Source organism: Fringilla coelebs (genome assembly GCF_963513975.1).
Source record: "Fringilla coelebs genome assembly, chromosome: 3".
NCBI lineage: Eukaryota > Metazoa > Chordata > Aves > Passeriformes > Fringillidae > Fringilla > Fringilla coelebs.
In genome coordinates, this window is record NC_140030.1 from 84,342,427 (window position 1) to 84,357,461 (window position 15,035).

General features: G+C 41.8%; 1 protein-coding gene across 1 annotated transcript in view; it reads left to right on the plus strand.

Moving 5' to 3' along the window:
• The first annotated feature begins 5,198 nt into the window (after positions 1–5,198).
• ZFAND3 (zinc finger AN1-type containing 3) overlaps positions 5,199–15,035 on the plus strand; it is a 137,978-nt gene continuing 128,141 nt past the window's right edge. The window contains exon 1 of the mRNA XM_084202814.1: positions 5,199–5,525. Within this exon, the coding sequence (XP_084058940.1) occupies positions 5,455–5,525 (71 nt within the window). The 5' untranslated portion in view covers positions 5,199–5,454. The remainder of the gene's footprint in view (positions 5,526–15,035) is intronic.

Here is a 15,035-nt window from a genome sequence, read left to right on the forward strand (position 1 = left end):
TAAGAATTTTCTCTTTAACCTTGGACCTTCCATCCAGCCATTAATTGCAAAGAAATGGCACTCTCTTAGTCACAGTAATAGCAACAGCAGCAGTTTTTCATTTCTAAAACCACCATCCAATAAAGACCCTTTTACCAGAGTGCTCATGAGATTATTGTTTTCATTTGAGAAAATGAAACTGAGGCACAGAGACACTTAAAATAACCAGAAGAAGAATGTCAAAGTCCCAACTCCAAATTCTGTGTAGTAACTATTTAAACTTGTCCTTTAGTTTTCAAGCTTATGTTTTAGGTTTTAAAAAGACACAGCAACAAAAACCTCCTAATCTGCATGACTCATAAATTGATAATTCATGGCTGATATTTCGATTTTTTTATTTTTTTGCTTTGTCAACACAAGCAATGTTGAGAGCCAAGATGAGCTCAGCTTGCTTTCTTTAATCTGGAGACTTCCTTGGAGCAGCAAAGAAAACTGAGCTGGATTCACTGCGGCCAAGCCAGAGGCTAAGGTGCGGACATTTCTCTCTTCAGCCAGCTTGCTCTGACACCCTAACTTAAACTAAATGAGTAAGCAAAGGCTGAGGCATTCAGCTGGATCACACCCTGCCAGGCCAGGTGCATACAAAACCCAATGTATGCGTTTCAAATGGAGAAAATGAGGTGAGCTATGCAACTAAGAGCAGGCACTTGCAAGCCTGGCAGCCTCAGTCCCGATTCAGCCAGCCTTTGGCATGGATCAGTTACTTTTTCTGGGATCAGATCTATGTTGCTGACTTGCTGCAGGTTAACGCCTTCATGGTCTGCAGTCCATGCCCTGGGCTCTAGTGAATCATCATAATTGTTCACTTTTGTTGTTTGCTATGGTTAGAGCTCAGACGTGTCCTCTCCACTGCCCTTTCCCACATGCTCATTTTATTTCGCAGCCTCAGTACAGGTTTTAACAAGAATGATCTTCCAAAAGAAAAGACTTCACTAAGAATATCTGCCTACTGAAGAGGAATTAAAAAGTGGTGATTATTTCAATCAGTTCAAGAGTCTCTCAAACAGACTGGCATCATGAGTCACTTTTATCATTTCATGGTAATTTAGATCTCAAGATGAGAAGGAAGATGTACAATACTTGTGACATTCTCCACCTGCTCCACTTTATGGTAGTGCACATGTATTTCAGTCAGGCAATCATGTTTATACTAAAATAAACCACCCCCAAATGTTCTGATTATATACAGGTAAAAACTTTTCTAAAATAGTGAGGAAAAAAAAGGGAGCACTTGAGAAACAATGGTATTTAATTGATGCTTCTAAATTTGGTGGAGTTGTGCCTCCTGATTCTGTGAGGTCTATTACCTCATCTAATCCTGCAATGGGGTCCTGCTGAGAAAGAGCTAGAAATGAACCTCAGTGAGAGGTTAAAATCAGACTTTACCATGAGAACACTTTCTGCATATGTCCTAAGTATTTATCTCCTTAGAGACATGTTTCTATTTTATACTAAATTCTGTGTGTCCTGCTAGCAAATACCTTCTGTTTTTAGTGACAATTTTAAGTAAGAATAAATGATTATAATCTCTCCCCAAATAGCCAGACAGTAAACATTAGATTTTTCAAGTATTTCAGCATCTGCAGCCTGTATTTTGGCTGCTTTTCTCTGTATTCTCTGAATTGTCTGCAAAAATATGCCTGGAGAATAGCAGCAAGGTCACTCATTAAAAAGGATTAGCACCTTCTACATCTCTTTCATGCATTCAGATGCGCAGAACTAAAACAGCATGAGCTGTTTCTCTTGTTATGTACTTAAACTGTTGCTCACTATTCCAGGCATCACTCTTCTCCAAATTACCTTCCCATCACTCAGGAGGTTTCCCCCCCACCTAACGCATGTTTACAATGCATGTTTGCTCCCAGAGGCTGAAACATGCTTTGCTGTATCTGGACCATTTGATAACTTTCTGCATATGAATATTCCCAGCCCTGGAACCAACTAATATGCTACCTATCCCTCTATGCATTTCCTAAGTGCTGTTCATCTATTTGTCTGTGGATGCTTGTACATTATTGAGAAAGCATCCAGGGCCTGGACTCTGGATCAAAAAAGCTAGAGAAAATGTCAGCACTGAAACTCCTCAGGGGCCAGAGGCCTGGCTCAAGAGCAGGTCTATTGGAGGTTGGATCTGAATGGAGGCTGCAATGCCCTGTTCATGACAGCATTAATTTTAGATCAGCTGAACCAGTTTTCTCCTTGCCAGCCTCTAAAGAAGCGTCACTCAGCCGTACTTCCCCTTGCTGCCACATTTCAACACAAAAACACTTTCTGGTGGTTGCAAATGGATGGATGTGATTAGCAGGCACATGACACAAATCAAAACAGTAAAGGGTTTAGAAAAACAGGTACAGATTTTACAATTTTCAGGAAACAATGCTGAATTGATACATTGGTATTTTTCTGTTGTCTAGACAAATAGGAAATATCACAAATATACAAAACCAGTGTCGCAAAGGTCATACTTAAAAATAAAAAAGGCCAAATACATTATTATAAACATGGCATGAAATCAAAGCACATGCTCCCCTCTTCTGGATCCCATAGTATTCAACTGCCCTATAATCCTGAAGCCTATCATGTGTGTCCCTGAGATTATTCTTCCTTAGGGCATTAGTAGCAGCCAATTAGTTGTTTGTGTATCTTCACTGGCAGCATGCTTAATAAGTGTTTGCTTTGTGTTACATCATTGTCCCTAAATTCATGTTTTTCTTGTGTTTAACTTCAGAGTGAAGTACCACACCCTTGCAGGGTGAACTGCTTGGAAAAATGGAATTTTGACATAATTCCAACATCACTTTCCAAAATTATAGAATGGCCTGGGTTGGAAGGGACTTAAAGAGAGATCATCCAATTCCATCTAATTCCAATCCCCCTGCCACAGGCAGGGACACATTCCACTAGACCAAGCTGCTCAGAGGCCCATCCAAGCTGGCCTCAAACACACTCAGGGATGGAGCATCCACAGTTTCTCTAGGCAGCCTGTTCCAGTGCCACACCACCCTCACAGTTAAATATTCTTTTCGTACTGTCTAATCTAAATCCACTGTCAGTTTAAAGCCATTCCCCCTTGTCCTTGTCCCTACATGCCCATGTAAACAGACTCCACCTTTCTTCTAGGCTCCCTCCAGGTGATGAAAGCCAAGGCTTATTTGAAGTGATGCAGAAGTACTGAGCAGAGAGACTGCTTCTGCACATTTGTAACAGCTGAAAGCTAACTCAGTATATGAGCTTACCTTAATAGCAAGTATACACATAAAGCCTATTAGATCATCTTTAAGAAGCCACTCCTTATCTGAGGGGAGTTTACAGCCTCTGGTAGCAGTGCAGGTAACCAGCACAAAAGAGATCATTTCAGTTTCCAGCTGACTTAGTGGCTTTAAGGGCAGAGTTAACAAGGCCTAGGACACTTTTTTTGCACATACTCGCTTCTCTTGGTACCCTCAGCAGTGTTGCCTCGGCAGCTCAGCTTTGTCCTCAGAGAGCTTTGCCAAGGGACAGCCCTGGTGCTGGTCAGTGCACAGGGTGGTTTGCAGCCACAGACACTTCAGACAGCGCAGAGAGTTGCATCAGTTGGGAGTCAGGCAACCTCAGACTAGAATGGTTTGAAAAAATCTCCACCATTAATAAACTGTCACGAACCAGCCTTTTCACAAGAAGTCTTGTTTACATGATTTCAATTAAATTCCAACTTTTTATTAAGAAGTTTTAAGCATGTGTGTATATGTACTTCGTTATTGCTTTTTTTCTGTCATTAATTAATTTGACAGAAAATGCTTTAGGAAGCTTAATACCAAAGCCATAATATCTTTGTCAGAATTAATTAGTTGTTCACAAAGATGCACATACTCTGAAGTTTGTTAAGAATGTTTATTATTTTCAAAGTTTAATAACCTTGGTTTTAAGTGCAAAGCAAAAATCAAAGTATAAGACAGGCAACAGCAGTCAGGAATAAATCAAAATTCCCCCTTCATTAATGCCCCACCAGTATTTTCCCACACATTTCCCACTCAGATCTGAAATTTCTGGCAGGGAGGGGGTGGGGTGGTCAGCACTATTTCCATTTCACAGACAAAGCCAAGGTACAGAGAGTGCAAGGCGGTAACTTGCTCAATACTATTGGCTAAACCAGAGTACAATCCCCATTACTCAGCCCCCACGTCCAGGCGCTGGAAATTCCCCTCTCCTTTCCTGTCCGTCAAAGGGCGGCAGGCAGTAACGGCCGTGCCAGCTGTGCTCTTCCCTCCCTGCCATCCCTTACCTCTTGCAGGTCCCAGAGAACGGGGCCGGTGCGGCCTGCCTTCTCCCGGCTGCGGCCAGCCCACAGCTCCGTGTCCTCACGCAGCTGCTGGTGTTCGCCACAGGCAGAGAGGAGAACCCTGAGTACGTCAAACACGTACACGGCTTTAGTTCACACTGAGGGAACCGAGGACGAACATCTACAGGCTAAGATGACAAACAGAAGGCCAAGCGTCGCCCTCGGGGCCCTCCAGACCTCTCGCCAAGCGGAGCCCAAAGGGAACAAGTCCCTGTCCTCACCCTGCACGGCACCGGAGCTCCCCAGAGCCGCCCACCCTCCGGGGAGAGCTCCCGAGCGCGCACAGCCGGCCCGGCCCCGGCACACCGCGCTGGCAGCGAGCAGGACAAGTGAAAGATACTGAATAGCCCCCCTCGGCGAAGCAGGTCCCGGCACAGCGGGAGCGGCAGCCCGGGACGGGCCCGGCGCGGCCCCCCGGGACCCGCTCCCTCCAACAGACTTCCGCGTCAGGAGCTCGTCTGCGCATGTACGAGCGGCACCGGCATTTCCCCCCCACCCCGCCGGCCGTCCCTGGCTGTACCACTGTGTGCCCAACGTATGGGTAGAGGCAAAAGAGGGAAGCGGCTCCAGGCAGCTCTGCGGACCTCAGCCCCGCCTGGGACTTGTTATTGAGAATCCTGTTCTCTTCTCGAGCCTATGGGTGCCCTCCAAACTCGCTTCTCACCCAGTTCCCGCACGCGATCCGCCCCAACTTCCCCCGGGGATGTGCTGTGGTACATGCCGCTCCCAGCTGATTCGGTGGCCTGACGAAACCATCGCGCTCAGGACGGGGGGAGCCACGGTGCCGGAGGGGGGCACGCATTGTTGCGCGAGGGGCCGAGCGGCGCTCCGGGGAGGGCGGGCGCGCGCCGCTGTGGCACCGGGGCGGTCACCGGCACCGGTGGGCGGGCGGCGCCGTCGCACGGAGCTCCGCGTCCTCGTGCCGCCGCGTCTCCGCTCCCCTGCCCGCCCCATCGGCAGGGTGCGGCCGGACCCCCCCGCGCCCTCCCCTCCGCCGCCTCCCCAGTGGTGCCGCCCGGCTCCAGCTGACCGGCCTGGAATCCCGGCCGGGAGCCGCGCGCCCCCCGCCCGCCGCCGCCCCGCGCCCCGGCGCCACCATGGGAGACGCCGGCAGCGAGCGCAGCAAGGCGCCCAGCCTGCCCCCGCGCTGCCCCTGCGGCTTCTGGGGGTGAGCCGGGCCCGGGGCTGGGCTGGGGCGGGGAGGGACGGAGGGGGGCGGGCGGCCAGGCGAAGGGCGAGGCGGCGGGGGGCCGCGGCCGGGTGGGGGGGGGAACGGGCCAGGTCGTAACCCCCGGCGCCGGCGGTCGCGGGCCCCGAGCCCGCAGCTCGCCACGGGGAGGGGGCGGCCCCGGGCCCCTGCCGGGCGGGCCGCGGGGACTCCCCCCCCCTTCGGAAGAGGGATGTCTCCGTGCCTGTGGGTGCCGGGTCCCGGGGGGCCTGGACTGCGGTGTCGGCTGCGGCCGCTGGCGAAGAGGCAGCGGGTGCCCCGGGGGGAGGCGGCTGCGCTGCCCCCGGGCGCGGAGGGGGAGGGGGTGCCGAAGCCGCCCGCGGCCCCCCCGCCGCCCGGACACCGCGGCCTTCCCGGCAGCCCGGCGGGGGAGGCCTGACCGCTTCCCCAGGCACGCAGGTTTCCTGGAGAGGCCGCCCCTCCTCTGGGGCTGCGGGCTGCGCTCCGGGGCCTGCCTTTAGCTCCTCAAAGGCGCAGATGAGTAATGAGGGCCCCTGGGTGCCCTGACGGGCGTCCCTGACATATCCCTGCCCTGTGCCCGGGAACCGGGAGCTGTCGCTGCGATTCACGCAGGGCAGCATAACTAATGAGGAAAAAAGGCTGAGGACAAAAACATACTTCTTTCTGCACCTTATGAAAGCGAAGTGGTTCATAATAGATAAGGCCCTTGTTAGCTGCTTGCTGATACCCTTTTAGGAAGAAGGAAGTAGGGGTCATGCCGGTTTGCCAAAGGTGAAAAAAAAAAGTAAATCTGTTCCTTCCTAAACTACCACCTCTAGGGTCGTGTCCGTTGAAGATATTTCCGTTGCTGATTTTTTAAAAAAAATCACTTGTACCATGGGAGATGGTGTTCTAGTAGATACAGATCGTATTAAAATGTCTTTAGTGTCTATCACAGCAACATTAGTCCCTAATGTTCTTATTTATGGAAAATTCATAGAGTATGTGACTAAATAGACTTTTGAGGGCCCATCTGAGATTTACACTTGTCTGTGATTGTACCTTCTTGGGATTTATGTCATGCAATTTAGGGCACTCTGGGGAAGTGGAGGCTGAGAGAAAAAAGATGCAATAAGAGTGATTTAGTGATGTCACTGTACGTTTGGTTGGTTCATTGAAGTGGCAGGATTTTAAATGAAATCCCATTTTTTAGTATTGACAGAAGCCTGAATTGCAACAAATGCCATGGCCCTGTTGGGAGTGATCTTGCAAGACAGATTATAAATAAACAGTAAATTATTTGTTTTTTTTTTGTTTTGCTAGGCTCCCATATTTGGGTCTGATATTTTTTGTAAAGTAGTGGAGAACAAGTTTTTGCTATCTCTAATGCAGTGCACTGACTTCTGTAACATGATACTTATGGGAGAATCATAGAAAGTTGAAAGTGAACTTTTTCTTTGGGCTCAACTTCTTGGCTAGTTCAGCATGTTTTGATAATGAGAAGAAAATCTGGTGCTTTGTGTTCAAGGATCTGCTTAATGGTTACAGGAGGCTCTCAAGAAAAACCATTGCCTTTAAAGCTGATTTTTTTAAACATGCTTCCCTTGCACAAGCAGATATCAAATGATATTTTTTTGCCCTCCCCCTTTTTTTTCCTATTCAGAGTGCCATCCGTGCAGGGGTGTTTTTTGTATGATAATTCTGAAAGACAGCAGTGGGAAACAAAACCCTCACTTTTCCCCCTAATACAGTGAATTAATTAGCCTGTTTTTCAGTCTCTTTAAGTGTCTGCCAGGTGCATTTCAATACCCAGTGACAAAATAAATATCAATTTTTCCACTTTAAAAAATGGTCCTGTCAGTTTCCAGAGTTGATTGCTATACTTTTCAGTCCTGAAAAAGCCTAAGTGACTACATGACCTTATTTACCTAGGCCTTGCTAGTGCTTGAACAGATTGTCTGGTAAATCAGTGCAGATATGCCCTTCTATTGAAGTTGCATTGTCAGGAGTTCTTAAGGGGTTACAATTTTATGCCAGCTTTCTGAAGAAAGTAAGTCATGAGAGCAGAAAGGCTTATATTTGTGTGAAGTTGAAATTCTGCTGCTCTAGATCTGAGCTAGGGTTATGACATGTTTTAAGACAGCATCTTACCTGTGACTTTCATGTCGTCTTAATGTCTGTCAAGTCACGTTTTGGAACAGCAGTGCCAGTACTTTTAAAGCTATGAAAAGTTATGAAACTTGTAATTTGATGTAGTAGTTTCCATTGAATTTATAAATAAGGAAGTGTAGAGGAACAGTATTGCCTTATGTTTTGGGTCCTTGTCAGTGCAATGGTTGAGAACCCTTTCACAGTTCTTGAGTGAGCCCAAGCCAGGTAAGCAGCAGAGCAATTTTGTGTCTGGGGGGGTCAAACAATAAGGTTTAGATTTTACCAAATATAAAAGATGATGCCTTTGTTTTTGTACAATTGATTTTATGTAATGCTTACAGGATTCTTCATTGTAAGATGCATGTTTTCTGCAGTAAGCCACAATGACAGGAAGTATTAAGGAAAAGACTGAAAGAATTATTAAAATTGAAGTAAGCTATGGGTTACTGTGCTAAAGCTTGCCCGTTGTTTGAACAGGGATAGAAGTAGCTCCAGAGACTCGTGTTGATAGTGATGGCATGCAAAGAGATTACAGGAGCACTATTGCATTGAAGTACTATGTACTATTGCACTGAAGTTGGAGGGGTTCTTCTTTTAGAAGACTTGGGTTTATATTAGAAATTCAGATCCTCTAGGTTTCAAGAATCTCTAGAGACTAGAAAACTACTAAACTCTTGATGTTTCAAGATCTAAGAGACTGAAAAATGAACAGCTGAAAGAAGATACTTTTGAGTGAGGCTGTTAAGAACTTCTGAAACATCTGCTTAAGGTCAACAACTAACGTTTGCTAGCCTTTTGTTGAAGATCATGGAATCCATCCTTAAATCTGCAGACTTGCCCTTCTTTTTAGAATCTCCAGTCTGTCATTTCTGCTCGAGAAAAGTTAAAATGGAGCACTGAGATGATATTTTACAGTCATTTCACTTACCCAGATAATCTCAATTGGGAAACCTCATCAGTATTCATGTTATTTATGAAAAATTCATACAACTTAGTGTTTGGAAATATTTTGCTCCCCTTTTCCCCTATTTTTATATCTTCAACTTCAGTCATTAGGAACCATCTAACTATTTATTGGAATAGTCTTCATGTACAAAGATTGGAAAGGGTTCAGTATGCAAGTTATCTTAGATTTCTTAATCTAAAATATGCTGTATTTAACTTCTGATTCTTATGACCTGGAAAAATGCTTTCTTATGTTCCTGGTTAACAGACCAGAGAATTATAGAATCGTGTGATGTTTATTTTTTCCTAAACTACTGGATTTTGGAAGCCTTTCCCTTGTGGTGTATATGACCCCAAGGTTGAAGATTTTGTAAATACATGAAAATATTACTGGATGTATTATAGTCCAGTTAAGCCTTTTTGCTTATTAGAGACGAGGCTGATTCTTTAATGGCCTACATGTTGGCAATTTCCCTTTGACTTTTAAATATCTCCATGAAGGATTCACTTGTGAGTGAAACCATCAGAGGGCTGGGATACTACTGTTAAATGGTTGCATGCATAGAAGGGACTTGTAAGCTGGTGTAGTCTATACTGTGAAAAGAGTATGTCAGACAGGGTAATACTTTTACAATTCCATTTGTACTGTAGTGGCTGCTGCTTATCATTTTTATTGTCCAGACTGATACCGTACCACTGCATTTAGTGCCTTAGAACCAGAAAAGAAGGAAATATGTTAATAGACATAAAACAAATGAATTCCATTCTTGAAATGGTGGCAGCCAGCAGGAAGTTGATTGAAAACACAGTTTGATTAGTTTCATCTCATCTTAGTCCTGGCAGCTATAAGGTACTGTAGTCAGCTAAAACTGATAGCAATATTATTTGAGAACATGCCAGCAGGGCTTTTGCAGGATGTTGCCATTTGGTCTGTCTTTTCTTGACACTGCATGCATCATATGTGTGATGAGACACTGTGCCCCAAGCATTCTGTGCAGGCCCAATTCAGAGTTTATTTCTGAGTCTGGATTTTCCAGTCACTTTTGTATCATCAGATTCTTGTCATGCCAATCTGGCTCTTTCCTCAATTTTGTTTGCTAAAATTAAACATTTGATCAAACGGTGAATCATTTAACTTAAGCATGATGAGTTTGTGAGTGTATATCACCAAAGCTTGCTTTTAGCTTCTAAACAAACAATGGTTATATATATGTGCCATTTAGAAGCCTCTTTTTTGACTAGTCTTTTCTTTACTTTTTTTGGTGATCACACCAAATGCATAATGCCTCCCTAAACCTAATTTTGCTTTAATTGTTGTTGCAACCTCACGTAGATGTTCCTAAATGAATCTTGAGTAAGCTGTTGAAATATGTATCTTTCCCTCTGAGAATCTGTTTTCACTGGGCTTGGATTATGCAGTTCCTTATCCAGGCTTTCACTGGCTGGCACTTTGCATCAGATGCTGGAGTAAGCAGTGAATTTGTCAGTTTATGTGAGACAGTGTACTCTATTTTGCCCTTAAGTTAAGACTAAAAATACCTTAATATTCTAAATTTTTAATATTATGCATGAACTTATATAATACTCTGTTAAATTCTTGGGTAAAAGAACTTGAAGCAATTTATATTTAAATCCAGCACTAACTGCTGTAATAATATATCTGTTGGTATGTTGCAGAAATAGAAGTGACAGATTATTTAACTGAGAAACAAAGACTCATGAGAAATTGATTTATTTACAACTTTCTTACGAAATGCTACAGTGTATGATAAGGGATGTTGGAGAGGCACTGAAATTATTTGCTTAGATCCTAATTTTAGATGATACTGAGAATTATGAGATAGAGAATGCAAACTTCTGCCTGAGGAGAGAGTGGTGGTGAGGAATTGAGCTTTGTCATGTTCCCTGTTTGATTAAAAATATGCAGGATAAAGAATGATAAATTGTGATTTCTCTCAGTCATAATGCAACTAGAAGGACATATCAAATAAAGTAAAAAGGTATTAATTTTATCCACTTCTTTTCTACAGTGAGCTCTTGCCTCTTGCAACTGCAGTTGCAAGGTACCACATTTTTGCTAAGTTTTCCATTTGCTGTAGAAGCTTACCTTGTGAAATGGGGCTTATTTGCACTTGAAGTAAAAGCAGATGAACTGGATTTAATACTTTAACTGTAATAAGCTCTTTTCTAGGAATGTGAAAACAATGCTTTCTTTTGCAGTACTTAATAGAATAGACAAAACAGAAAGGAGATTTTGTTACTTAATGAAAACCAGCTGTTCTGGATCAGACCAAAGATATATCCAGCCCTATTTCTGATTTGGGTGATAAGTGATGCTGAGGGAATAAGCATAAGGACAGAGCAAGCATGCAGTGATGCTTATCTTGGTATACCTCCTTTGCTTCTGGCAGTCTGACATAAGGTTGTCCTCTGTTTTATAGATTTACAGCTTAGTAGGTCTTACCTATTTTTCAATAAATTTGCATAATGAATTGGTGAGGCCATATGCACTCTTGACCCTTAGAATATCCTGCAGGAAGATGTTTCATAATTTAACCATTCTCTCTGTGGGAAAAAAAAAAGTAATTGATTTTGTTTCCTTTAAACTTGCTGTGTGATAATTCTAAGGAGTGAATAAATTCAAACAGCTGGTGTCTGAGGGTGTTTTATTTAAGAAGACCCAAAAATAGTCCTGCTTGATTAAAAATGTCTGTTAACTTAGTGCAGCCAGAATTTAAGGAAAAAGCCCTCTTGCTTAAATCATGAATTTGTTCAAAATCTGTATATAAAATGTTTTATAAATATTTTGTAATTTTAAATGGGTGCCGTGTTAATTATAGACGGGCACATCCAGCACCTTTTAATCTAATTGTAACTTCCTCATCAGTCAGAATGAAATTCACTACTGTAGCTGCTGTTCTTACAAGTGGAACAAACAAGGAAGAAGTAGATTGTCCTCCTTTTTGAACTTGGAGGAGTTAAAAGTTACTGTGTCTAGGTCACCTTCCCAGTTTCTGTCTTGCTGTGTGACAGAACCTTATCATGTCTTCTGTAAACTGTGATTAGTCAAAGCTATTATTGTTTGGTCAGTGCTGGCAGTTATTCCATAGTTAGTGCTAGGAAATACCTGTCTTAATGTTAATTAGTAAAATGTTGTATGGTACCATAGATGTGTTTTATATAATGCTTCATTTTGATGGAGATGCTTTCGGTTGTCAAAAGTTTCTGATGATAGGCCCAGTCAGTCAGAAGGTTATAACATAGGTATCAGTTTTGGGGAAATACTGCTGCTGATTTTATTTCCATAAATTTCAAACAATTTACCACTTCTGTTGAAATTTGATTTAATATTGTTGCTGCATGTAGGACAGCTGTTGAAGTCTCACATAGGTGGAAGCCTTACGACTCAGTATTTCTTTTAAGGTGTTGAAATCAATGATGCAAAACATTAACTAGAGAGAAGGATCCTTGATTGATGTATTTATTGGAGATGTCTGGTTTTGACTTGAATATTTTCACTAACATGCTATGCCATTACTGGATTTTAATTTCTTTTCAAATTTGAAGTTAGTGAATATAAATAGGCACAGGCTTTCTTTACAGCCAGTGGGTAAAAATTATGAATGCGATATATCTTTCTCAGCCACTTACTGCTTATATTCTTCAAAGTGAAAATTTGTGTTCATGTTTATCCTCAAATATGCAACTCTGACTGATGTAATTAGCATTGTACTTCAAAAGTTAAGACAAATGTCTTGTGAGTGTTGGGTAGTATTTGATCTTGATTATGTTGAAACCCTTATTTGGGTTAAGATAAACTTCGTATTCACTTTAGGCTAGTAAATTCCATTGATATTTTCTCCCTCTTTTTTTCTCCTTTTTAAACTGAAGTGTCAGAAATATTTCCTGTCTATTTTGAACAGGCAGGGCTCACTAGGATTGAGTCCTTTCTTTGCTTTTGGAGGAATTGAAAATCAGGCAGTAGCTGCAGCCTGATTCAACTTCTCTCGGTGATAGATCTGTGAAGAAACCTAGGTCAGAGTAGCTACAGATACTAAAATGGTATCTCCTCAGGACACTGAGAAGGCCTCATAATAAAATATTGTTGAGGATACCATATGCATTGAATAATAAATGGTTCTGACAAGTGAAACTTTTATGTGAATGACCACAATGGTTTCAGGCTGTGGAGGTGACATTAATGTACAGAAGTAGTGGGTTGGTATTTTTAGATTCTGCAAAAATGCCTAATCATTATCTTCTAATTTAAGATTTTGATGTAAAGCTATTTTTGTAATAGAGATGGGTCTTTTGTTTGAAATGCTGGAAAGTTTATGTACTTAGAGTGTGGGGTTAAACTTCTATTTTTTTTTGACACTTTATTGAAATCTTCAATGCCAAACAATGTATTGTAATGCATAGCTCCGTTAACTCTAAGTTATTCCTTACCCGTACTCAGGAAAATATAGTAGTTGAAGAGTTGCAGTATTCCAGGAGGAGAAGGAAGATGTTCACAGTTGTGTGTTCAGTTTCTGTTTATAGCATCTGATTAGTAGCATTGTGGAAGTGCAGTACTTGCTTGTACAGAGAAGTTGTATTAGAAGATTGTTGATGGATTTTTACACTTAGTGTGTCATCTGGCATCTTCCCTGCAGCAGAGTGCTGCTCCATGCTCTGTATGAAAGACTTTTAGGTATCCTGTTTGATTCCATCTGTTTAATCTGGCCACCATTTGCATGCTCTGAACTTGAACAATATAAGTCAATGCAAGGCAGATAAATTTCAGTTTGTAAATATTGTATTATTTTTATTAGTGTGTTAAGGAAGTTTATTTCTAATATTACTTTCATCAGTGTTATTTCCTTTAGTAAATGTACTTTGGCTAGTGGTGGCTTTCCAATGTTTGTGTGGTGTAAATCAGAGACTCACTGAAAGTAATGAAAAATTTTGAATGGAGATAAAAACCAGTTTTCCTAAAATAATTTTAATAAGCAGTCAGACAAACAGAAAAAATAATTTGGTTGATGATTACTGTCTTTAGTTTTTGTCTCTTTAGATTATATAGTGTCTAATCTTGGGTGAGTTGTTTATTTGAAGGCCTGTCTTAGTAACGTATATATTTAACTTCTGCTTGGTTGAATGTACTATTTAAGTTGAAAGTCCTATTTAAATACTAAGCATCTATGGAAGGGGGAGGAGAAAGGAGTGCTGGATTTGAAGCAGTGTTTAAAAGAATGAAAAGCAGGCTGGTTTCATGATAACCACCTAGCTGTGCCCTTGGAAAAGCAGAATCCAAAGTCATGTCCTCATTGACTTAATTGCTAAAACACAACCATCCTTCACAATATGACTGTGACTGACATCAGCTCTGTCGCCATAACTGCAGCATTTTTATCTCTAATTATTATATTCAGAGGTGTCTCAGAGGAAGCTGCATATATAAAGTATGCAAAATGCTGTGATTTAGCGAGAGTCCCTCAGTATTGGACATTGTATTGTCCTCTAACTATTGATTAGGTACTATTTTGGTCCAAGATAATGTCAATATTAAGGAGCCCGGCTTTTTGATAAATCAATTAAGAGTCTTTGAAACTTTTCTTTAACAAGTATCCACTATTACCTAGTGAAATGCATTTTTTTACCTGAAGGAAGAAGAGTTCTAGGTTGGGTATTGCTGACATCAGTTTACAGGACAAAGTGTTAGTAATGCTTGTTCATTGCTTAATGCCCTACTGTTACCTTTTCCTTAGTGATCTTCTTCAGTGAGCTAATGGACAGTGATGGTTTCCAAAATTGTCTGGGTGTTAGCAAATGCTTACTTATTCATGCAGATAGGTTTCAAATGTTCCCCTGAATTGTCAACATGTTTATCAATTTAAAATCTATTCATCTCTATTTTTAGAATAAACTTTTGACTGTGTACTTCCATGAAGGAACTAAAGCAATTATCATATAGCGTGTTTCCATAATGAAGATCGTCTCCAATTTTAATTTGCAAGCATGTTAGTATAATTATTCCATTTTAATAGGAAAAAATTGTAATTTAAATTTTTAAAATGCTCAGAATTTTACAAAATTTAAAATACATTTTAAATTCTTTGAAGAAGCTGAAATATTGGGGTGTTTTTTATTTTTGTACATAGGTGTGGGAATGAACAATCATTTTTGCTATAACTTAGAGCTTTTAGGATTAGTCCATACATACTCAGTACCTTCCCTAGGTGCTGACTCATTTTTGAACTTTTGAAAGAAAGCAATTAACAATAATATTTACACACTTCAAATATATTTTTCTTGGCATTGAGACTTTGATTAGTATGTCTTGGCAAAATAATTGAAATTAAACTTGCCTTGGAAATAATAATTAAGATGGTGCAGGTTGACTCCTTTTATTTAGGAAAGTGGACTAACTCT